The sequence below is a fragment of the Petaurus breviceps genome, unplaced genomic scaffold (assembly GCF_028583685.1).
Source record: "Petaurus breviceps papuanus isolate PSGF00001 unplaced genomic scaffold, PetGlider_PUasm1.0 90601, whole genome shotgun sequence".
In the NCBI taxonomy this organism is placed as follows: Eukaryota; Metazoa; Chordata; class Mammalia; order Diprotodontia; family Petauridae; genus Petaurus; species Petaurus breviceps.
The window spans coordinates 3,274,031-3,299,629 of NW_027187282.1; the positions used below are offsets into that span (position 1 = coordinate 3,274,031).

The 25,599-nt window shown below is 42.6% G+C and overlaps 1 protein-coding gene across 1 annotated transcript in view; it reads left to right on the forward strand.

Moving 5' to 3' along the window:
- The window catches only part of GAB3 (GRB2 associated binding protein 3), a 168,954-nt gene that overhangs the window by 121,170 nt on the left and 22,185 nt on the right, over positions 1 to 25,599 (forward strand). The window contains exon 7 of the mRNA XM_069063754.1: positions 22,968 to 23,049. Within this exon, the coding sequence (XP_068919855.1) occupies positions 22,968 to 23,049 (82 nt within the window). The remainder of the gene's footprint in view (positions 1 to 22,967; positions 23,050 to 25,599) is intronic.

Genomic DNA, 25,599 nt, shown 5'->3' on the forward strand with positions numbered 1-25,599 from the left:
CAAGACTAATACTTTCTACTTTGATATTTATTTGGGAATTTTTGTTGTTGTTGTTCAAGGTTTTTTTTTTTAATTTCATGCCCAGTTTATGGATTTATTTTTTTTCCTTTGTTGATGAAAGCATTAAGAGATATAAATTTTCCCCTTAGCATCGCTTTAGCTGCATCCCATAAGTTTTGTTATGTTGCCTCATTATTGTTATTTTCTTTGAGGAAGTTTTCTATTATTTCTATAATTTGTTTTATACCTACCAGTTTTTTAAAATTGTTACTTACTCTCATTACTTTTAAAGGGTTCTTTATTGAATATGATTTTCATTACCTCATGATTAGTAAATGATATATTCAGTATTTCTGCTTATCTGCATTGTTGGTGAGGTCTTTATGCTGTAGTTCATGGTCAGTTTTGGTGAAAATGTCACACACAGCTGAGACATATATGAATTCCGCTCTATTTCCATTCATAAATTGCCAGAGATTGATTATCTCTAATTTTTCTGAAGTTCTATTCAAGTACTTAACTTTTTAAATTTATATTTTTTAGTTAGATTTGTCTAGGTTTGGTTCCCCACTGTTCCAGTTTTACTATCTATTCCTCCCTCCTATTTGGTGATCCACTCCTTTAAGTATTTAGATGCTATGATGTTAAATGTTAAGCATTGATATTAATTTATTACCTATGGTACCTTTAATCATAATATAATTTCCTTGCTTATCTCCTACCATCTTTTCTATATTTACTGTAGTCTGATCTGAAATCATGATTACCATTGTTTGTTGTTCAGTCATTCAGTCATATCAGACTCTTCATGACCCCATGGACCGTAACATGCCAGAAACTTCTATCCTCCACTATCTCTCAAAGTCTGTCCAAATTCATGTTCATTGTTTCCATGATATTATTTATCCATCTCATTTTCTGCCATCCCCTTTTCCTTTTCCTTTCAATCTTTCCCAACATCTGGGTCCCATCTTCTTAGTATGTGGCCAAAGCATTTAAGCTTCACCTTCAGTATTTGGACCTTCCAGTGAATAGCCTGAATTAATTCTTTTTAAGGATTAACTAATTTGATCTCCTTGTCCAAGGGACTCTCAAAAGTCTTCTCTAGCGCCACAGTGTAGATTCTGCAGCATTCAACTTTTCTTATAATCTAACTCTCACATCGCTACGAAAAAAACTTTTGTTTTTTTAGTTTTGACTATATGAACCTTTGTCAGCAAGGTGATGACTCTGCTTTTCAGTAGGCTGTCCAGATTTGCCATAGCTTTCCTTCAAAGGAGCAAGCATCTTCTAATTTCATGCTTGTTCTCACTGTCTGCAGTGATCCTTGAGCCCAAGAATATCAAATCTGACACTGCTTCCATTTCTTCTCCCTCTATTTGACCAGTTGCCAAGAGCTTAGGGGTTTTTTATGTAAAATTTCAAACCAGCTTTTACACTCTCCTTTTTCACCCTTATCAAGAGGCTTCTTAATTCTTCATTTTCTGCCAGTGGCATCATCATAGTATCTGGTATTCAAGTCTGACATTTTGCTTGAGGTATTCTGTATATAAGTCAAATAAATAAGGTGACAATATATATCCTGGTTGTATTCCTTTTCTAATCTTAACGTGTTCCATGTTCAGTTCTAACTGTTGTTTCTTGGCCTGCATACAAGGAGGATGATCTGGTACTCCCATCTCTTTGAGGACTTGTCACATTTTGTTATGATCCACATAATCAAAAGCTTTAGTGTTGTCAATGAAGCAGAAGTAGATGTTTTTCTAGAATTCACTCTAGCGAATGTTGGCAATTTGGTCTCTAGTTATTCTGCCTTTTCAAAAACTAGCCTGCTCTTCTGGTAATTCTCAGTTCACATATTACTGAAGCCTAGTTTGCAGAATCTTAAGCATAAGCTTGCTGGCATGTGAAATGAGTACAATTGTTCAGTAATTTGAACATTCCTTGGCATTGCCCTTCTTTAGGACTGGAATGTAAACTGATTTTTTCCAATCCAGTAGCCACTGTTGTGTTGTCCAAATTTACTGGCATATTGAGTACAGCATTTTAACAGCATCATCTGTTAGGATGTTAGAATTCCTTCACCTCCACTAGTCTTATCGTTGACTATGCTTCCTACGGCCCACTTGACTTCATTCTACAGGATGTCTGGCTCTAGATCAATAACCACACCGTTGTGATTATCAGTGATGTTAGCATCTTCCTCATATAGTTCTTTTATGCTTTCTTACCACCTCTTCTTAATCTTTTCTACTTCCTGTTAAATCTCTACCATTTTTGTCTTTTATCATGTGCTTTTTGGAGTTCAGATAAAGCATAATAGAGTTTGCTTCAGCCTTCATTTCAATTCTATGTGAATCTTTGTCTTTCAAGTATGTTCCTTATAAGCAACATATTAGCAAACATTCTGCTTGCTAATCCATTTTGCTATCCCCTTCCCTTTTATGGGTGAGTTCATTGCATTTGCATTCATAGTAACCATTGTTAATTGTGTCTATCCATCCTGTCCTCTTGTGATTTTTCCTGACCTTTGTGATCTTATAAGTGAAATAACCTGTTTCTTCTCTTATGTAGCTCTACTCTTCTCCTTAGCAGTTAAATATTCCCTGTTTTAAATAACTGAAAGTGGTGAGATGAAGCCCATTAGCCAGTCATTTTTTAAAAATCTTACCAGTGATTTGATACTTTGAGAAGTCATTATATGATCTATGCTAATAATTCCCTTCACTTCTGGGGATTAGCGCCCAGGAACATCTTCTCATCTCTTCTGGTTGTCATCCCTGTCTTTTCATAAATCCTCTGTAGAGGACACATCCAGCTTATTAAAGACTTTCCTCTGCCACTGACATCCTGAAGTGGGAAATGAGCAAAGGAGAAGACATTGACATGGACTATGAACATTTTCTACACAAGTTTTACAAGTATAAAGCAAGCATCAGAAAGTGGAGGCCAAAAACTCCTAGAGATCATCTCAATTAAATTCAATTAAACATTTATTAAGCACCTATAATGTTCCTTGGACTGTGCTAAGAATTGGCTATACAAAGACAAAAATGAAATAGTCCTTCCCCTCAAGGAGCTTCTGTTCTCCTGGGGTAAACTGACATGTACACAAGTAAACTAGGCAACTAGATGGCACAATGGATACAGTGCCAGGCCTTAGTCATTCAGGAAGATTCATCTTCATGAGTTCAAATCTGGCCACAAACACTTACACAGATGCTTTGATCCTGGGCAAATCACTTCACTTTGTTTGCCTCAGGTTCCTCATCTCTAAAATGAGCTGGAGAAAGAAATTGCAAACCACTCCAGTATCTTTACCAAGAAAACCCCAAATGAGGTCATGAAGAGTTGAAAATAACTAAAATGACTCAACAACAACAAGTAACTAAACACAAATTAATTTCAAAATGAAGAGAATGCTAATAACTAGAGGAAGAAGGGAAAGAGAAATCAAGAGAGATCTCACGGAGGAGGTGGCACCTGACTTGTGCTTTGAAGAAAGCTAGGGATTCTTAGAAACAGAAATGTAGGGAAGAGGGCATTCCAAGCATGGAGAACCACTTATACAAAGTCATGGAGGTGGGAGCTAGAATGTCTGGCACAGAGAACAGCTAGTAGGTCACTCTGGCTGGCAACATGATATACGAAGAGAAGTAACATGAAAAAAGATTAGAAAAGCAAGTGGGAACAAGATTTTGGTGGACTTTCAAGGCTAGACTGAGGATTTTATATTTTATTCTAGAGGCAACCAGAAGCCATTAAAGATTTTTAAGTGGGAGAATGAAAAGGTCAGAGCTGTGGTGTTTGAATATCACTTTGTAGCCATATGGAAGAGGGATTGGCCTCAGAATTTGTATGGAAACCAATTCTGAGACCACTGCAATAGTCCCTGTGAGAAGAGATGAGGGCTTGACAGAAGGAATACGAGAGAAGCTGCAAAGCCATGTTGACAGGACTTAGTTGCTGACAGAATATGTGGATTGAGGGAGAGCAAAAAGTTGAGGGTAATGCCAAGATTTTGAAGATCTCTAAGGAAGGTGGAATAAACACTGAAAACGTGTCTGGGTTAGAAACTAGACCAGTGGCAGCAGTGCTCACCTAGATGAATTCCTAGACCTTGAAGCACTGACTCATTCCATCATGTGATCCTAGAATCTTGGCATTGGAAGGAAGGTCCCTTAGAATTCTACCCTTAATCTGAGACCTGAGTGTCCTCTATCATCCCCTCAAAGTAGCCCCTCTGTAACCTAGAAGAACAACCCTGAAGACAGCCATCTCCTCCCCTAAATTTGAAGAAAATTTTTCCAGATTAAATATCCATAGCTGTTATCCTTATAGGACAGATGGTTAAAGAAATAAACAAGGAATATGCCTCAAAAGACATATAACACCTAAGTAATTAGTGCCTTATCTAAATTTGAACTTCTACTTCGATCACTGCTTATTCTAACTCATGGCTTTCCTTTTTACTGTCAGAAACCCTTTACTTAAACCCAACTTGTTGCTTCTGTAAAGATGTGGTGGGGGGGTAGGTTCCTAATCAATGTACATATATACTTTCCCATTGAATCAGTCAGTCAAAGATGTAAACAAGGTACAAACAAGGCCTTCATCAATTTGAAAAAAGTGAAGTGTTTTGGTCCTTAGCTACAGACAGGAAATATGCTGTGATTAGCTGAAAGAATCAGGCACACACTTCTGGACTAGGTCCGACAAAGCAGACTCATGCATTCCCAAAGTGGCTCAGTCTAGTGGTAGAGCAGCTCCAGCTAATTGCAGTGGGAATTGCTCAGTGGGGGGATGATGGGAAGAGTTTCTATCTCTTCTACAATCTCTGCCCCCAACTCAGACACATGTGTGAATTTAGGAGATCCAGAGTCCCTGGAACAGCAATGGCTAATGGTAGCATATGCATTGGGAGCTAAGAGACATGCCAAAGGCAACCTAACACACTGAGGAAAGGCACCGGGAGAGGGTGCCCAGCAGAGGGCTATACCTAAGGGGAACCTAATGAGGACTCTACAAAGGGAGAAAAAGATTTCTAGCAACTAGTAGTTAATGAACCTACCCTTTGGCTACATGTACTCTCTAAGTTTAAGCCTATTCTCAGGAACCTTGAGTGTGCCCCTGGTTTGGGGAGGATTTTTCTAAAACTATGCTTGCTGTCTATACCTGCTTAGTAAATATCTTTTACTATTACAGAGGTAACTAGGTGGTACAGCGGACACAGCGCTAGGCCTGGAGTCAGGAGAACCTGAGTTTAAATTTACCTCAGATAATCCCTAGTATTATGACCCTAGGCAAGTCGTTTAGCCTGTGTTTGCCTCAACTGCCTTAAGCTGTAAAATGGGGGGTCATAATAGTATCTACCTCACAGGGTTGTTGTGAGGATCAAATGAGGTAATAATTGCAAAACAGCTCAGTGCATGGGCATAGTAGGTGTTTAATAAATGCTTTTCCTTTCCCCTTCCCTCTACTAAGTTAATTAACTCTGGCTGATAATAAATGGGTGACACACTGGATAGGGACTCATGAGTGACAGTACTAGAAAACCTACATAGTGTTTCTCCTAGAGTCCAAAGGAGAGAAATAGTTAGCAACCCTTTGGGGATTCAGCCCTCCAATATGAGTGAGAGTTGGAGAATTAGTCCTAGAGGGAGTCTTGGGCACTACTGCAACATCCTGGAACTCTTCTAACTTTTCGCTAGCTGTTTTGAGTCTTGTGTTTTCATGGAACTTGCCACTTTGAAACCTTTGGTGATTTGCTTGCTTGATTTGGGAGAGAAGGGGAAACATTTTTAGTTCTCATGTATTACAAATCATAAAGCCAACAAGGAGTTATGATATGGTTCTTGATTATATGACCAGCCAGTTGGTACTTTCTCTCAGCCAAAAGTGGTTTCACTCATAAACATTTGGCTTGGTTTGGTTTGGCTTGTTGGCAATTCCATGTTTCAGAAAGCAGAGGAAGTAACCAAGGCAACTGCTCCTCTGAGCCTCATTCTACCCAAAAAGGGGGACATTGAGGCAGGGGAGAGTGATCATTTTATCTTATAGTTTATGAAAAATAAAGAACATCCACTATTGTCTAACATGTATTCTAAAGTTTAAGAGGGAAATTTTCAGAGAATTTAAAGACAAGATAGGTAGAATGTCAGGGCCTGAAACCTTTAAAGAGAGGTTCACTCAAGAGGGATAAGAAGCTTTCAAGAATAATATCTCGGGGAGGCCAGGTGGCTCAGCGAGTAAGAGCACCGGCTCCAGTGTCGGGATGACCCGGGGATCGAATCTGGGCCCAGACACTTAGCACCCACCCAGAAACACCTGGCCTTGTAACCTTGAGCAAGTTACTTAACCCCATTTGCTTAGGGGTGGCCAGGTGGGTCAGAGAGTAAGAGCATCGGCTCCATTGTCGGGATGACCCGGATCAAATCCGGGCTCAGATACTCAGCACCAAACCCAGAAATAACTGGCCATGTAACCTTGAGCAAGTTACTTAACCCTGATTGCTTAAAAAAAGAATAATATCTCAATGATGACAATGGTCAGTCAGTCAATCAATATTTCTCAAGTGCCTACTATGTGCCAGGCACTGTGCTAAGTTCTAGGAATACGTAAAAAGGTAAAAGACAGTCCCTATCCTCAAGGAGCTGAGAGAGACAGCATGTAAACAGCTTTGTACAAACAAGCTTATAGGCAGACTAAATGGGAGATGATCAACAGAGGAAAGACACTGGAATGAAGGGAGATTGGGAAAGGCTGCCTGTACCAGGTAGGATTTTAACTGGAAACCAGGAGGAAGAGAGGATGAGGAAGAACATTGTGGGTACAGAGGCCAGTCAGAGCAAATGCCCAGAAGCAAGCATGGAGTGTCTTGTTTAGGAACAGCCAGAAGGCTGGTGTTACTGGATTAAGGAACATGTGTGTGGTATATAAGGTGTAAGCAGACTGAATAGGTGAGGACAGGCTGTGGAGGGGTCCCAGTGATTTTGTATTTGCTTCTGGAGGTAATAGGAAGCTATCAGAGTGTATTGAGTCAAACCTGTGCTTTAGGAAAATCACTTTGGCAGCTGAATGGAGAATGGGTTGGAGTAAGGGGAGATCTGTGATGAGAAGACCCTCTTGTAAGCTCCAGCTCACCTACACTTCAGCATTGTCTCCAAAATCTCAAATTCCTACAAGACAACATCACCTCTGAAACTCACACTTCCTCAGTCCCCCTGGGCCCCTTCTGATTGGAGAGTGTAGAAGAAGGGACATCATAGAGCTCCCCCTAGATCACTTTAATGAGGGGGCCCAGGGCCAACACCTGCTCATTTCCCACCGGGCCCCCATGCCACCTCTCCCTCCATCTCTACCCTTTTCAGCTTCTTTTAATGTGTTATTTCTCCCCATTAGACAGTAAGCTCCTTGAGGGCAGAGACTGTCTTTTGCCTTTCTTTGTACCCCCAGCATTTAGCACAGTGCCTGGCACATGGTAAGTACTTAATAAATGTTTATCAAGCTGACTAGCAAGCAGCAGCCTATTGCCATAGTCCAGCCATGAGGTGAGGAGGTCTGTACCAGAATGGTGGAAGTGTCAGAGGAGAAAAGGGAGCGTGTTCAAAAGATGTTGTAGAGGTGAGATGGACAGACCATGGTAATATATTGAAGGTGGTTGGTGAGATAGTGGGGAGTTAAAGATGACACCTAGGTTGTGGACCTGGGTGACTGGCAGGATGGCAGTACTCTCCACAGTAATGGGCAACTTAGGAAAAGGGTACAGTTTGGAGGCAACATTTGAGTTTAAGATGCCTATGAGACATCCAGTTCAAGATTCAGTTTGGCAGAGAGGAAAGGAAGTGGGGGCATCAATGTAGACAGCTACAATTGTGTGGCAGCTAAGTGGCTCAATGGAGTCAGGAAGACCTGGGTTCAAGTCCAGCTTAGACACATACTAGCCATGTGACCCCAGTCACCTCTGTCTGCCTCAGTTTCCTCATCTGGGGAAAATAGCACCTACCTCACAGGGTCATTGTAAGGATCAAATTCTGCAAAGTACCTGGCAAATAGTAGCTGCTTAATAAATGTTTGCTCCCTTCCCTTCCCCCCTGTCCCCTTCTAAAGGAGTTTAGGTGCAGAAGGGAGGAGAAATCTGGAATGATAGGTAGCAAAGACAGATCAAATGAAGGGTTTTGAGGATGGGGGAGACAGACATCGTTGTAGAGAGCAGACAGCCCCACCTATGGTGTTAGCTGAGTTGTAGGGTTCCCTGCACCCCAGTTCCATTTAGCCACTAAGAGTTGAATTCACTTTTCCAAAAAAATATTTACTTCAAAGGCATAATAGCAAATATACAAACTTAGTTCCAGACATGGAACTGAACCCCTCTTCCATACCACCTCAGGCTCTGGGTTCACCAGTGCCAAGTCCAAAAGCCCCCTTAGGCTTAAATCCCAGACACCCTGGCTTCTCTGGGCTTCCATGTTGGTCTGGCTGGCTGCAACAGGCCACCTAGAATCCTGACTCTAAGATTTGCTTGGCTTGAACTCTCAAGTTCAGTGGGGATTGCCTCCAGTACCTGAAACTGAGAAGGACCAAGAAAACAGAACAGAGGCCTCATTTTCAGAGCCAGGTAAAAAGATGAAGGAGGAAGATATCTCCTCTCCAAGTTTAGTCCATGGTGCCAGCTTTGTGGATGACCTTTACCCTCTGGGTACAACAGGAAAGAGCTTGGGGGAAAGACTGTCCTAGGCTCCCAGTTTTAAAGATGAAGCAAGTTGTTCTGGCTCCACAGATAGTCAAAAGATGTTACTCCCACCTGTATGCTAGGGGAATTCTGAGATACAGAGTGCTTCTACAGTAGGTGATTGGGGCATGCTCCAAGGCCCTAGGGCCATAAGGCCTCCTTAGTATTAAAAAGATGAACTTTTGTTTTCATAGGAAGCCTGGGCTCCACAAAGGAGTCTTGTAACTTCCCTAGCCTGGTCTTCTCCTCTTCAACTCTGGGTACAGCTCATTTTTCATCTGCACTTTTTGTCTCATAGGTACATATTTACTATTGGCCAAGCTCTCAAGGGTGTCCATCCAAATGCATGCTGAAACCAGGGCAGCAGACATTCTTCATCCACTTGGTATTACCTATGGAATATCAAGTAATAACTTCCTGAGTGATTCCAGATCTTTTCTAGATGGCCCTGCAATGTTCTAGGGCTCTATACACTCAGTATACTATACAGAAGGATCTGGGGGACCTTTCCATCCACAGGGAATCCTTCCTCAGCCTGGACAATGTGCTGACTCTCCTCTGTCACAGTGACAAATATTCTTAGTGAGCCTACTTCTCCTTATTTTATGACTCCCATGATGTCTGGTAATCAGAGATCATTGAAAATATTGGGCATTTACCATGAAAAAGACTGGGAAAAAAGGATTGGAAAAGTCTTGCTGGGATGCCATGAATGAAACATATTCAAAGCTGAATAGGAAGGTGCTTGACTTAATTGAGTTCTAGGACTTATGGAAAAACCAGTGTAATTAGAGGAGAAGGAGGAAGAGGCAGACTGAGACTGCGCTGGGGTTTCCTCCGCACAGGACTTCTGGGGCTTGTGGAGGTCGATGGCCCTGGCTCTTTTACTTTTGTCTAATTGCCCTTCAGATGAATAACTTTCCTTTCCCCTGATTCAGATATGTATATCACAAGCATTAGTAATGTTCCTCAGCCATGATTAGCTAGCAAATGAGTTATCCACCTGGAGCAGAGAGAATAGGAAGGGGGAGGTTTTCCTGTGGTAACTGGGCAAGTGTTGGAAGAGAGAGAGAGAGAGTGAAGGGACTACAGATGCATATGGGAAAAAGAAAACACCTGAGACATAATGAACTGAGCTGGGAGCCATGGAAGACAGAGGAAAAGGGAGGAGCAGGGAATGTGCCCTACCCCCCACCCCAGGGGGAAGGAAGGAGGAGGTAAAACAGGAATGGTGGGTCAAATAGCATTTATTAAGAGCTCCCTGTATCAGTATGTGTTAGGGATGCAAAGAAAGGTAAAAACATGGGCTCTCCCCTCAGGGATCTAATGGCAGAGACAACAGGAAGATAGCTGTGTCCATGTGAGCTATCTGTAGCGTGAAGGGGGGGGGGGTAAACTCAAAAACACCACACTAGTGGTAGACCTGGGAAAAGACAGAGAAAAGCTTCTTGGAGAAGGTGGGATATGAGGGAGGGAAAGCAAAGCTATTGGAGTTAAGTGACTTGCCCAAGCTAGTAAGTGTCAAGTGTCTGAGGCTGGATTTGAACTCAGGTCTTCCTGTCCCCAGGGTCGGTGCTCTATTCACTGCGCCATCTAGCTGCCCTTGAACAAAGTCTTGAAGGAAGCAAAGGAAGCCAGGAGATAGAGTTGAGGCATGAGGAACAGCTGGTGAAAACACTCATCAGAGTCAGGAGACTAAGGGTCCTGTGCCAGGAATAGCAAGTATGGGAGGATAGCTCTTTTGTAGAAAGGTAGGAAGGAACCAGATTTTGAATGACAGAGGATTTTCTGTTTGATATTGAAAATGTTACTAGAATTTGTTGAGTAGGAGAGTGACAGAGTCAGACCTGTACTTGAGGATGACTGCTCTGGCAACTGGCTGGAGGAGAGATGAGAGTAGGAAGGAACGTGAGCCAGGGAGAGGGCTATCATGTCTCCAGGCATGTGGTGATGACCTTGTATCAAGGTGATGGTTGTATGTGTATGGAGAAAAGGGGACACACTCAGGAGATGTTGAAATGTTCTGTTTTGGACATATGGATTTTGAGATGTCTATGGGAGCTGCTGAAATGAACAGAATACTTAGAGAGTATTTCTAACTCCGGAAGAACCCATGTTAACATAATATTAGTAGGCTACATATCTCAGAGGATAATTGAAAGAAATGCCAGCACTGACAATCTATTAACAAAGGTAAACATTTTGGAGGGTGATGTGGTCATTTATGGGAAAGGTCACAATTGGCTGCACCTTTTGACTCAGCAATATCATTGCTAAGACTCTTCCCTAAGACAGTAAAAAGGAACACTCTTCATAAAAATAATCATTGCAGCTCTGTGATCGCACAAATTGAAACAGTTCTCCTGTCCAGCAATTAGAGGGAAGCTCAATAAAATAGAAGATGGAATATCATGATGCTGTGAAATGAATGCAGAGTTCCTAAAGAAGGCCCACGGAAAGCCCAATATGGCAGATTGAGGAAGGAGACACATCAGTGATGGTGCAGTGTCTATGCACTGACAACCAGGGTAGACAAGTCACCAAAAAAAGCAGGAGACAAGTGAGAGATACCGACAACTGGCCAGCTGGGACAGGGCCCCAGGCAAAAGTGAGCGCTGTTTGTTTGTAACAGGTTCAGGCCTTCTTCTTAAGTCAATGCTAAGTGTTTAGGAAATATTTTACTCCTTATTTTGTATGTTTATGTAAGTCTTTGATTTGATCCTTATTGTTTATAATCTTTTTAAAATAAATATACCAAAATAAAGTGAGGTCCCCTTCCCTTGACCTCTGTATAATTCTAAATCTGAATCTTCTCTCTCTTTTCTCTTAACTTTGATTGGAGATCTTTGGACTGGTATGTCAAAAATCCTTGAGTTTATAGACAATTCTCAGACACTTGAAGTGAATTCTGTCCTCCCCGGAGCTCAGACAGACAGAGGAGAGAGAGAGACAGACAGACAGAGAGACAGAGACAGAGAGCAAGAGAGAGTCTATCTGTCCTATACTCTGTGTGGTTGTCTAGGCTATTGCCTGACTGCCTCAGACTTTGCCTTCCTCCACAAAGGACTGCTTTGACACAATTGGCCACCTCTTTGTTTCAGGGGTTGGATACCCTGGAATATGCGTGTGTTTATGTGGATATATGTATATATGTATGCCTGCATGCATGTATGTCTTGAGGGGGGATAGTGAGGTCACATGAAGAATTCTCTTTGCTGCCTGCTGGGGTCACAAGATGATATCAGCCTCTTGATTCTCAGTGATAGTGTTTTCTGAGCACTCCAAAGAGAACTCCAGCCTAGGGTTTGCTTTGGCCCCAGTAGGTATCAGTCATGTGTCTTGGTCAATTTACTCTTCTCCCATGGGCTTTGGAGAACAACTCTGCAGCAAGATCAATTCAGTTCTTTTATTAGTGAGAACATGACTTATTGGCAGTGATGGAGAACCACCATGATAAGCTGACATTTGGAGCAGTTTGTTGAAAGTGATCAAATATGCTGAATTGAACAGGCGCTTTAACTTACTAAGGTGCTCAGATGCCCAATAAGAATGAGAGCAGGCACTTTTCATCATTAAAGGGAAGCCCAACCTTCCATTGCTTTAAGAAATTTGCCCCACAAGATCCTGGGCAGGAGGCTCAGCATAGGTCCTCAGTAAGTCCATTGATCATTGGTCTTTGAATCAACTCCAATGGTAACAACAGTAAACCCACTGACCAATGGGTCTTTGAATCTCCTCACTTGCCTGCTCCTCTCATCAGCTCCAATAAAACACAATTGAAATGTAAAACATGGCTGTTCCCCCCTTCCTTCTGGTTCCCAAGGCTTTACTATCTCCCAAGGGAAAGCTGGAGAACATTGGAGGGATTTCTACCTAAATTGCCTGGAAAAAAAAAAGCTCTTTGGGGTTGTCTCAGAAGCTGGCAGTCAGACTGGTTGCCTGGCAACCACACATTCTTGTGATCAACACAGATACTCCTGGATATCTCATTTTGAGGAGATGATGTGCGTTTTCTCCACAATCTCTGCCAGCTCCTTTTCTGGCCTCCCATTTTCTGGGGTTTGGTTTTTTGTTTTGTTTTGTTTTGAACTTAAGCACCAAAAGGACAGAGACTACTTCCACACACTCTACAGAGCACAAAAAAGAATTCCATATGAAAGCTTGAATCTCCATTTTATATCATTTGCTTTATTTTTTTTAAATACATAATAAATTCTATATATGACTTTAAAATCCATCCAGCTTGCCTTTGCTTCCTTCTTAACTGTTTTCTGTTTTCTTCTGTGCAGCATTTAAAAAATGTTTCAATAACCCTCTTTTTTTGGTATCACTATTGCTTACTGATACCCCTACCTCTTCTAATTAACCAAGAGAAAGAAAAAGGGAGAAAATCCAAGCATCCTTTCAATAGATAGGCATAGTCAAGCAAAAACCCAGTGGCCATATCCAAGAATATGTCTCTTTCTTTCTGCACCTTGAGTTCAGCCCCTCTCTCAGCACATGGATGTAATGTTTCATCATGGACCATCCTCCAGAGGGTGATCAGAGTGCCTAAGTGTTTCAAAGGTGCCTTTCTTTAGTATCATTGTTCTTAAATAAATTGTTCTCCTGGTTTCTTTCACTTCCCTCTGTTCTAGTTCACACTACCCAGGATTATTTGAAACCCTCTCTTTTGTCATCTCTTACAGTGCCATAATATGCCGTTGCATTTATATACCACAACATGTTCATTCCCCAATTGTCTAAGGTGAAAGGGAGGAAACATTCCAGTCGCTGTGCTAAGCACTTTATGAATCTTATTTCATTTCATATTCACAACAGCCCTGGAAGCTAGGTGCTACTTTTAGCCCTATTTTATAGTTAGGGAAAATAAAACAGCCAGAGGTAAAATGACTTGCCCAGGGTCACACAGCTAATAAGTGTCCGAGGCTGAATTTTGAACTCAGATCTTCCTGATTCCACACCTGGTACTCTATCCACAATGCCACCTAGTTGCCTCTAGGAACCAAATATATTTTAATTCTCTTCTTTTCTTCTCCTAACCCCCTTTCCCTTTAGGATCAGGAAGTTTGTTTTTCTTGTGACTATTCCTTCCCTATTACTATTCTTCCTCTTAACCAGCCTACCCCTGCTCCTAGTTGGTCTCCCTATTAAATTTGGCGTATTTTTTTAAACCAAACTTTGTGTGTGCATGTGTACATTCAACCCTCTTTTGTCCATTTCAGATAAGAATGAGGCTCATCTTATGCCCTTTCCCCCATCCCTTTCTCCATATTTGTAAATTCTTCTCCCATACCCCAGCGAAGAGAAATGGCAAGTTCTACGCCCTTTTTCTTCCTCCTTTCTACACTAGTGTGTTCCTCCTTTACCATCTCTTCTCTCTCTCTTCAAATCTTCGGAACAGAACCGACCCACTTCCAGGTCCTCTGTTTTTATTTCCCTCAAAATTCTTAAAATACATTAAGTTTGAAATGTGAATATTTAGGTAAGTATTCTCCCCCCACCCCCCATTAAATCATACATCTCTTTCCAGTTGCTCAAATTACCTTTCTAGGTTTCTCTGGACTCTTCTGTTTGTTTTTCAAAGTTCCCACTCATGAGACCGATCTTTCTATCAAATACTTGAAAGCTCTCTATTCCATTAAAAGTCCATTCCCCAGCTCACCTGACCCCATAGATAGGAATATACTCAGCCTTGCAGGGTAATGTATTCTTGGTTGTAAGCCCATATCTTTTGTCTTTTATTCTATTGTATTCCAAGATCTCCTCTGATTTTTGATAAAAGCTACCAGGTCTTGTGTGAACCCGATTGTGGTACCTTGGTGCTTGAACTGCTTCTTTTTGCATGTGTGTAATATTTTTCATTTGACATTGGAGCTCTGGATTTTGGCCATGGTATTTCTAGGACTTTTCTTTTTGGGGGTCTTTTCAGGAGGCAATCAGTGGATTCTTTCTTCATTTTGCCCTCCATTTCTACTAGATCTAGGCAGTATTCATTTATGATTTTTTGAAATACAATGTCCAAGGTTTTTTTATTCTCCTTGATCTGTATTCCAAGCAATTTTTAAAAAATATCAGATATCTTACATTTTCTTCTATTTCAGGGGCTCCTAACCTGGGGCCTGTGAACTTGTTCTTTAAAAATATTTTGATAACTTATTTCAACTGTATTGGTTTTATTTCTAATCAGCTGTATCTTATGCATTTAAAAATATTCCGAGAAGGGGTCCATAGGCTTTACTAGACTTCCAAAGGGGTGCATGAAACAGAAAAAGTTAAGAATCTCTAGCCTGCTTTTTCTAATCTTTTGATTTTGTTCTAATTTTTCTGCCTCATGGAGTCACTGATTTCTGTTTATTTTAGTTTTCAGGGATTCCATTTCTTGGGAAGGGTTGACCACTTTCTCTTCTAAATTACTTATTTTTCTTTTAATTCTTTACTCCGAGACTTTTATTAAATTGTTTTTCTATCTTGCTTCATTTTTCCTAGGTATTCATGTATGGGAATGCATTTTCTGGATTTATGGAAAACCATTCTTTTTGCAGTTGTTATGGAATTAGGTATTTGTTGGTTGGGTTCTTTTTTTATTTACTTATCTCTCTAGCTTTAGTTCTTGCATTTGGTGGGGGATTTGTTCCAGGGCTAGACTCTGCCCTTTGCTGTATTTTTTGGTTGAATGGTCAGCCCTGCCTTTTCTCTTCCTGCATTCCCTGGGTTCTTGAGCTGACCATCTCCTAGAGGCTCCCCTGTGTCTTGGAGTATCAGAGCACTGGATTTTTAAGGTCTTCTCTTGTCTCAAAATTGAATGTTAGGGATCTCAGAGCCCTTGAGCATTGGATGCCATCTGAGTGTTTTGGTCAGCACAATGTTGGTCCTGGTTGCTATTTGCTGCGACTCCCTGAAGCCTCCAAGGTCCCCACCCTGGAGCTTTCTGACCAGAGGTGCCCTCTGTTCTTGCTGCCTCTGGACACACTTTGCAGGCTGGTTGTTATGCCATCTTTGGTTATGCTGGGGGGCTTGATTGCCTGTATTGGTTCTGACTTTACTGGCAGCCCCCAACTTGCCTGTCCAGCTGCTAGTTGACCTCTTCTACAGTTCTAGAAAAGAAGTAGTCATTTACTATGGTTTCACAGTGGGTTTTTTTTTCAACCACTATTTGGTCTGGTGCAAACTTCAGGGTTTCACTGTAGTAGGGTAGTGGGAATTGGATGTCTGCCTCCTGTTCAGACAGCCATCTTGGCCAGCAGTGCCCTCTTCCCACTTCTGGCCCAAAGCTCAGCATCTTTCTTGAATCCTCACCCTCACAGCTGACAATTTTCTAGTTCCTGTCACTTCCATCTCTGGTGATACCTGTCCCATTCATCACCTGTTTCAACTTATACTGTTACCAGTTCAAGCCAGTACAGTCCTTTAACAGCTCACAACTATTGCAGTAGTATTTCCATACTTCACAACAATCTATAATTCTGGAATCAGGAAGCCCTGAGTTTGACACATATTGACTGTGTGACCTTACACAAGTCACTTAACTTCTCTGGGTCCCAGGCCACTCTCTAAGATTATAGACTGCCAGCAGGTGCCCATCTGCATCCATAGAGGGAATTTCCTCATTGGGAACTCCTTAATCCAATGAAATCATAGGACAGTTCCTCCCCCACTCCTGGTATATATGATCTCAATGGCACCAGCCAAAAAAAAAAAAAAAACAAAACCCAAACAATTCAACCACACCCTAGTGGTCAACTTTCTGTTTCTGAGTGAGCCTCTCAGACATAAACCAGGGTAGTCCTCAGATGACAGGCCTAGAGACAAAATCCTAATGCTTGCTTGCTCACTCTTTGTGATGCTTTACAGGCCCAAAGAACTTCCTGTATTCTCTTGTAACCCTGTGCACAAGTATCATGATCCTCCTTTAGAGAGTACAATCCTGGGTCCTAGCCCCATACCTCTCTTCCTTTTCATGGATAACTCCTCAGAGAGGCTGCCTCCAATTAGTGACTCCACTTTATCTCCTCTCCCTCCCTCAGCTCTCTGCATTCAGGCTTCTGACCTCCTTCCACTAAAGCTTCTCTTTCCAAGTTCCCAATGCTCTCCTCATTGCCGGATCCAGTGGCCTTTCCTCAGTCCTCATATCTCTGGACCTCTCTGTGACTTTGGACACTGTGGATCACTCTCTCCTCCTGGACACTTCTCTCTAGGTTTTCCTGAAGCTGCCCTCTCCTAGTTATTCTCCTACCTGTCTAATCTCAACTTCTCCAACTCTTTCATGAACCTTTCTCCAGGTTACAACTGCCAACCATGGGTGTCTGCTCTGTCCTAGACCCTCTTCTCTCTTCCCTCTAGCCTGCTTCATTTGGAGCTCTCATCAGCTCCCATGGATTGAATGACAGTGTAGAAAATTCTCAGATCAGCTTATCTAACCCTAACTTCTCTCCTAACTGCATCTCCAGCTGCCTATTGGATAACTTGAACTGCTGGCCCATGAACATATTAAATTGGACAAACAGAATTCATCATGTTCGTAACTGTTGAGCTCAGTCACCTAGGCTTTCATCTTCAATTCCTCACTTTTTGTAAGCACCCCTCCCCCATATCCAGTCTGTTGTCAAGTCCAAAATTTGTTGAGTTTACTTGTAATACTTTCTTTTTTCCTTTGCCATTGTTACTGCCCTTATACAGGCCCTGATCACCTCTCCCCCAGACTATTGAAGGAGGCTGTTCTTCCAGACTCATCTCTTTAAATCTATCTTCCACTCAACTGTTGAATTAACCTTCCTAAAGGGCAGGTTTGGCCATGGTAACCCCCTATTCAATAAACTACAGTGATCTCCTATCACCTCCAAGATCAAATAGAAAACCCTCTATTTGACGTGTAAAGCCCTTCACAACCTGGCCCCTCTCTGCTCTTATTAAACCTAACACCACCATTACCCCTCATCCCCACACCACACACACACACACACACACACACACACACACACACACGCACACATGCACGCACACACACACGCGCACACACATGCACACGCGCACACGCACACACACATGCACACACATACATACACGCACACACACACACACACACACACACACACACACTCTGGTTGTCCAGTGACAGTATCCTCTTTGCTATTCCTCAAACGCAGGACTCCATCTCCCAACTTTGGGCACTTTTTCTGCCTGTCCCCTGTCTTTCCTCATCTCCACCTCTGGGCTTCACCAGCTCCCTTAAAATCCCAGCATCTACAGGAAGCCTTTCCCCATCCCCTTTAATGCAAGTGCCTGCCCTCTGTTGATTATTTCCAATCCATCTTGTATATAGCCTATTTGTATGTGGCTATTAGATTAACCCATCTGGTTAGATTGTGAATTTTTCCAGGGGTAGGGACCAGCTTTTCATTTTCTTTGTACCTAGCACTTGATGAATATTGACTGACTAGAGACAGATCTTGGACCACCTTGTGAACCCCTTTATTGTATGAGAAGAAGAGGAATTGACTTACTCAAGGTCATGCAGGTAGTAAGTGGCAAGTCTGGGACCTGAGCTCTGTCATTCTACCTCCCAATATAGTTTTCTGCTCTCTCCCTGCCTCAAGGTTCTTACCCTTTAAAGTCTGAGAAAACCTTGATTTAAGTTCTAACCATAACACTTGACTAGCTGTGTGACCATATGTGACCGCTTTCCCATACTTAGCCTCAGTTTCCTCCTCTGATAGATTTTCAGTTTCCTTTCCCTGTTGTTGTCCAGTCAGTCAGTTGTACCTAACTCTTTGTGACCCCGTGGGCCATTCCACACCAATGCTTTCCGTGGGGTTTTCTTGGCAAAGGTGCTAGAGTGGTTTACCGTTTCCTTCTCCAATAGATTAAAACAGAGATGAAGTGACTTGCCCAAGGTCACACAGTCAAGTGTCTGAAACCAACTTTGAGCTCAGGTCTTTCTGACTCCAGGCCTAGGGCTCTATCTACTCTAGTGCCACCTACCTGCCTTTCTTTGAGCCTAACTCTCTCATTATTGTCCTGCTCATAGCTGTCCATCTAGTCTTCCTTTGACACTGTTTGTCTCATTTCACTCCTCTGATTGAGAACTCTTAGTTTCTCCCTCTGGCCCTGGGGCATCAGATTCTAACTTTTCCATTATCTATGCCACTCCTTGGGGGTGGCAAATATGCACAGAATACTCTAGACAGCTCACTTTCTCAACTCCTTGTTATCACTGGGCCTGTTCCCTGCTGCTATTTCTGTTAACTCTGTGGGTATCTAGCCACCTAAACACTAGCTCACAAGCCCCCACTGGTGTGCTTCCCCACCCCTTCCCAACAGTAAGTCAGTAGACTCTGTTGTTTAGCAAATGGATTTACTCAAATAGCAGCAAGGACATGAAGGACACACACTCAAAAATACACTTAGAGCCCAGGATGGGGTAAGAGTGGGGACAACTCGATGTCTAATAGGAATGAGGCTCACACATTGGTCAAGGCAACTAACCTTTCCAGAATCGCAGGGATTTTCTGTCTATGGGGAGCACCCTCACAATGCTCATCGCAAGTTGTAATGTTAGTGATGAATGTGTCCCTCCACTGTTGAGTTGTGATAGCTCTTTGCAGGACGCAGTTGTCCCTCCTATAGCGTAGTGTCTCAGCTGGACAGATTAGGTCAAGCAGGTCATTCAAAAGCTGCAATGTTGGGCAGATGGGATTGGTAGTCCACTCAGCAACTGCTGCTGGGCATTGTTGCACAGGCATACTGCCACTCAACAGAGAAAACCACTTGTTTTGCCACTCGGTCATTAGGTCCTTTGTTGGCCTCCTGGGCTTGCTCTGAAATGGGCAGCTGCAGTCTTTTTCCATTTCCAGCTGGTGGTTTGGCTGGGTGGTTCACCTCAGCTCTGAAATAGCTTGTCACGTCTAGGCGGGCACAGGGAGAAGACTTGCCTCCCCTATTCAATAAATTCTTCCAGGCTCAAAATCTTCTACCCTCAGGCAGCCACTACACCTAAAGTCATTAGTTTCAATTTGGTCCTTTCACTGGCCTTCTCAGGGAATTTTGCTGTAGATGTGCAGCTGGGGGCAAGTAGGGAAATTTAGTCTACCCAGGAGAGGCAAATCCATCATCTTGCATACTTGCCTCTTCATAGACTTGTACAATTCTGGTCATTCCAGAAAGTAGTGGAAGACCTCTGTAGACTTCTGTCTTCTTGTTTTAGTGGCTCTGTCTTTTAGTTCCCTTTTTTTAAATTTTTGCAAGTTTTACAGGGGCACCCTTACTTTCATATATAGTCAAGCACAAAAAATAATTCCCTACAGTGACCAGGTCCAAAAATGTGCATGTCATTCTGAGTCTGTCCCCACTCTGTTAGGAAGTGGGTACACTGCTTCATCAAAAGTTCTTTGGAGACCTCATTTCTCATTGCATTGATTAACCTTCTTAAGTCTAGATGTAGATTAACAACACAGGGGTATTCAGTAATTTCCCAGCAAAATGAAAATCACTTAAGCATTTGGATTCATCAGAAACTATTGAGTTGAGATTCCAATTGTGAATGATTTTTCCTTGCAGGCAGAGACAGACTTTTTATCTGATTCATTATAAAGTGAGAAATAATGTGGTAGTTACATGATCCAATATTTTGTTGACCCGGATGGAATAATTTATTTAATTTTGGTTTCAAAGGCCCATTGGCAAAGGGAAATGAAGAGAGAGCCATGATATGTATAAATAAGCTGCCTCAGCTCACCAGTGCAGAATTGGGTAGGTGCATGAAGTAGAAAGAAAGAGAGATGATTGATTGGAAAAGCAGTTGAGCATTGGCTTTGAGTGTGGGATTACAGATGGCTAGGTTCCATGGATGCCAACCTAATTGCAGATTCAGGTCTCTTAGAAATATTCTCTTTTAACTATTTCATTGTAAAGGTGAGTAAGTTGAAGACCACCAGAAGGTCACGTGAATTATCTATCAATAGTCAAACCGGTATTCGAATCCAGAACCTTGGGCTCCAAATATTCTATCAAATTGCCTGGACCTCCTGTGGAGGACCCCTTGTAGAGGATTTCCAGGAGGACATGAACAGGAATCCCATAGAGCAAAAGGGAGTAGCTGGTGGAACCCAGGCCCAAAGGGCCAGTACACCCAAGATTCCCATGTCTATGTCTGTAAGTAACAGTCCTGAGGAGTTATAGTGAAGCCATGAAACTTCATTCATTCATTTGCCAAGAAACTTTATTGAGCCGGCCATGCTAAAAGGCAGCTGGCCCAGACCCCTGAAAGAGAAGGGGCTCTTTAGAGTCTGTGTTTGAAGTCTATACCAGCCAACTCTTGGCTAGGTAAAGCCTTGAAGAGGAGGGTTCCAGGGCAGATTATTTTGGGAAATTTGATTCTAACAAGAAGAGGTTTTATAACAAGATGATGCTGGGAATAGAAACAAAGGGAAGGGGGCCTTTGATGAATTCCCTGAAGAGTATCAACCTTGAGACAAAGTGGAAGGGTGATATCAGGGTGCCGATCTTCAAACTTAGGGCAGCTTTCCAGGGATGAGGAAGATCGGCTCCCAGGACATAGACCTTCCAGGAGGAAGGGAGGATCATCGTCATAACTCAGGAGGAAGGAGAGCTTGATCCTTTGTTCAGCACTGAGGAAGGGTGGAAGGCTGCCTTCTTGTCCCTCAAGATAGAGGGAGAGCAGTGCCCAGGCAGTCCTCAGTTCCTTCAGGAAGGTCCCAACCCAAGAGATAGGTCTGTCAGAAGGGAAGGAGCGAAGAAGGGCCTCCATCAAAAGAAAGGCCTGTCAGGAGCCAGAGAGGGCCACCCCCTTATCCATCCATCCATCCATCCATCCATCCATCCATCCATCCATCCATCCATCCATCCATCTATCCATCTATCCATCCATCCAGAGGGAGGCTCTCTTTCTTGTCCCTCAGGAGGAAGGAAGGGAAGAAAGACCCCTACCTTGGGAGGCAGGCCTCTCAGGAGTCATTGAGGGCTGCCCTCTCATTCCTCAGGATCAGAATGGGGGCAATAGCCAGGCAGTTCCGTCATTCCTCAGGATGGAGGGAAGCCAGTCTCTCATAGCTCAGGAGGGAGGGAGTTCGCCCCGACCCCATCCCAGGTTTCTGCATATGGAGCATTGACCAGGTCTAAGTAACAACCATGCCCTATAGTATCTGTTATTTATGTGCTGTGGTTCTTGTAGTGTTTAAGGGAAATTGGGTATTTTATACAATCACTTTTTATATTTATATTATTTTATACAATCCTTTGGGAGAGAATATTACACATGGCATTATCAATTTGAACATGTTTTTTAAATCTCAGATTTTGGTGGCATCTAGTGAAAAACAGTTTGACTTCATTGTCAGAGGACCTGAATTCGAATCCTACTTCTTACTACCTGTGTCTGCTGAAACCAATTATTTCACCACTCTGGGCCCTAGTTTCCTCATCTGTAAAATGGAAAGAGTAGGTCAGACTGAGTAACCTCTACAATCCCTTCTGGCTTTAGATTTATGATCTTGGACAAATAACTCCACCCCTCTGGGCCTCAGTTTTCTACTGTTAAATGAGGAAATTGGACTGAAATGAACTAATTGCTGTTATGGGGGAGTTTCCCCATTCAGTAATTCCTATATATTTATATATCCAACCCCAACCCTCTTTTAAAAACTTCTGAAATCTAGTTCTTGCACTTCCTAGGCTCATAGGATCAGAGCTAGAGGTCAGCTTACAGCCAACACCCTCATGACATAGAGGAAGAGATACCGAGGTCCAGAAAGATTAGAACTTGCTCAGGGTCCTTTGGCTAGTAAGGGTCTGAGGTGGGATTCGAACGAAGGTCTTCTTAGCTTTTAAGTCCTGTGCCCTAGCTAGACCATACTGCCTTTTTACTCTTCTCTTCCATTTACAGTGGTCCCAAAATCCATCCATCCTTTGGTTAACTCATAATGAGTTAGCCTGTGAATCCTGAGACACTTGGCTTCTTCCCATTCCTCTCCTCCAGGATGTCTTCTGCCCACATCCCTGCTCTCTGATTCCCACCAGAGAGTGGGCAAGGAAGGCAAAGGAAGAAGGGAAAAACAAATCAGTTGTTTTGGCTAGCTTACTGCTAAAGGTGGTTGAAATGCCCTTTAAAACTTTGAATTGGGAATGATATGTGCATAACCTTCATCCCTTTTATCCATGCCATAGTCTCATCTTATTATAGATAACTGAGATCTAACTGCCAGGTTTTATTGTTTTTTAGCACGCCCACCCCCTCTGGACTTGGGGAACCTCTCTACCATTCGGGAGCATTCAGCTTTGACCAGGACTTGGACTGTGCCTTAGTAAGTCATGAAATACCCTCTCCTCACTCCCCCTCCTCTCCCTCTCTTTTGCTCTCTCTTTCTTTCTCTCCCCCCACCCAACTCTTGCATAGAATGGTGATTGATAGAAGCCCAGAGAATAGGACTTTTGCCAACCATCCCCATGTAGATAACATAGGCATGCCCCCCACAGGTTCTATCTGCCATGGACATACTCCAGAAAATGAAACACCACTTAGAAACTAAGCCTTCTCTGGTGAGAGTAGGATTTGACCTGACCAAAAAATGAAAGTAAACTGGACATATCCCAGCTTGGTGGGACCTAAGCAGGGACAGTGCTATTTTTTCATCTTTGTCTCCTTAGTGTTTGGTATAGGGCATTACAAACAGTAGGTGCTTAATAAGGGCTTGTTAGATTGTTTCAGTTGCCCTGTGTTGCAAGCTTAAGGTCAGCATATGCTCCAGTAAGTATTCTGGAGTGTAGGAATCACTTCATAGAGGTAGCCTTCCCTAACCCTTCTTCATTCCATTGTTTTCCCTTGGTTAATTCTTTTTTTATCTATCCTTCCTATCTAGCTAGCTAGCTTGCTTTGTTTACATATTGTCTCCCTCATTCCATGGTAAGCTCCTTGAGGACAGGGACTACCTTTTGCCTTTTTTGTATTCTCAGCACTTAGTAGTGTTTCACACATACTAGGCTCTTAATAAATGCTTAATGATTAATTGAAAGGCAGAGCTGTGAATAAGTGCAAAATTTGTTCTGGACTCTAAAGGCCTTACATTGATCCTTCGATCATTTAAGTCCCATAGGCACTAGTGCACCATCATGGATGGGCTGAGTTTCCATCCTGCCAAATATGTTAAACAGCCCTGGAATCTCAGCGGTAATGGCTCCCTACCACACTTCACACCAATTGCCTCTAGTAGGTAAAGGAGATGTGGGGTTTTTTGTTCCCTTCTGTCACTAAGGAGAGTCCCTACATGACTTGGGTATCTCATCTTTTTGCCTTTACCCCTTGATTTAAAACTAGGGATCATCATTTAAGAGTGGGAGAGAAGGAACTTTTAAAGACAAATCAGAAGGAAAAGTTGATCACCCAGTTAGTAGCAAACTTCAGATGCTTCTTATTCCCAGAAATAGTATAAGCTTTTTAGCTTAGAGAAATAATTTCCAAAAAAAAGTTCACATGAATTCCTATAACGGCCTATTGAGAACATTTTTCCCCATTCAATTTAACAAGCACTTATTAAGCTCCTACTACATACTAGGCACTTCGCTAGGCCCTGACGATGCCAAAAAGGAAGACAGTCCCTTTCTTCAAGGACCTTGGATTCTCTTTAGGGCAAATACCGTATACACAGATAAATGAAAAAAAAAAAGAATAATGACTTTTAAAAATCCAATTGATGTTATTATAATGTTTTAAGATTTGCCATATACTTTTAAGGCATTCTTTTTTTGAGTTTACTAACAACCCTGTAAGGGAGATATTATAGATTAGGGTTAGCCTAATTTTACAGATGAGGAAACTGAGGCTTAGAGAAGTTCAAGGTCACACAGCTAGCATGTGTCAGAGGTAGTATTTGTCCTCTTCATTCCAAGTATAGTCCTTTATCTACCATGGGTTTAAAGAAGGGCAGAGGTTAGTTTTCAAAAAAAGGTAACAAAATGGAGTCTGCCTAGTATAAATCAGGGAGCTTGACTTTGGTTTCTGGCCAAATTCTAGAAGGTACCTGTTGTAGCTCTACCAGTCTGTGATCTTTGGGGTCTAACTTCTCTTCTCCAAGTTCGTTATGTGGGTTTACTTACACCTTTCTGTTTTAGTCAGTTACTACTGCTGCCATGAGAAAATGGAGAAAGTCAGGCAATGAATGACGTGACCCAGTCAGTCCTCTCAGGATCAGAAGCAAAGTTAAGTGGGTCAAGCCCAAAGTGAAGGGAAATTCTTCAGGGCTGATTTCCGGAGGCACAGGAAGGCGGTCTGTGTCATGCCTTGGGGTGATTAGGAACTTGGAACAGCAGGGAGAACGTAGGAGGCCAGTCCAGGGAAGGTAAAGCTATTTTCCTTGCAAGGACAGAGGGAATTAGCCCCTTGGGTAAGGGAATGGCAAGCACATTGTCTTGGAAAGTTTGAGGAGATGGAGAAGGGAAGTTGATGACCTTGAATGCTAGATGGCAGCAACTTCTCTTTATGAAGTAAATCCAAGCTCGTTTCCAGGGAAGGAAGAACACTCAGGAACACCTGGGGGGTGGGGAATCATTTAGGGCCTCGAGAAGGAGGTAATGCTGGAGCTGAGTCTTGGAAGCTACTCGAGATTCCCTGAGGTGGAAGGGAGGAGGGAGAGCCTGTGAGAAGACATGAAGACAAGGATGGAATGTGTGCTCTTGGATCAGTTCAGCTGGAATGGAGGTTGTGTGAGGGGGAGTAATGGGAAATCAGGCTGGAGCCGAATTGGGAAGAGCCCTGGGGAACAACTGAAATTTAGCTTTTTAAAGTTCCCATCATGAAGAACAGTCCTGCTTTCTCACAAGCCACACCTTGGTGCCAATGCCCTCAGGTCTGACCCAAC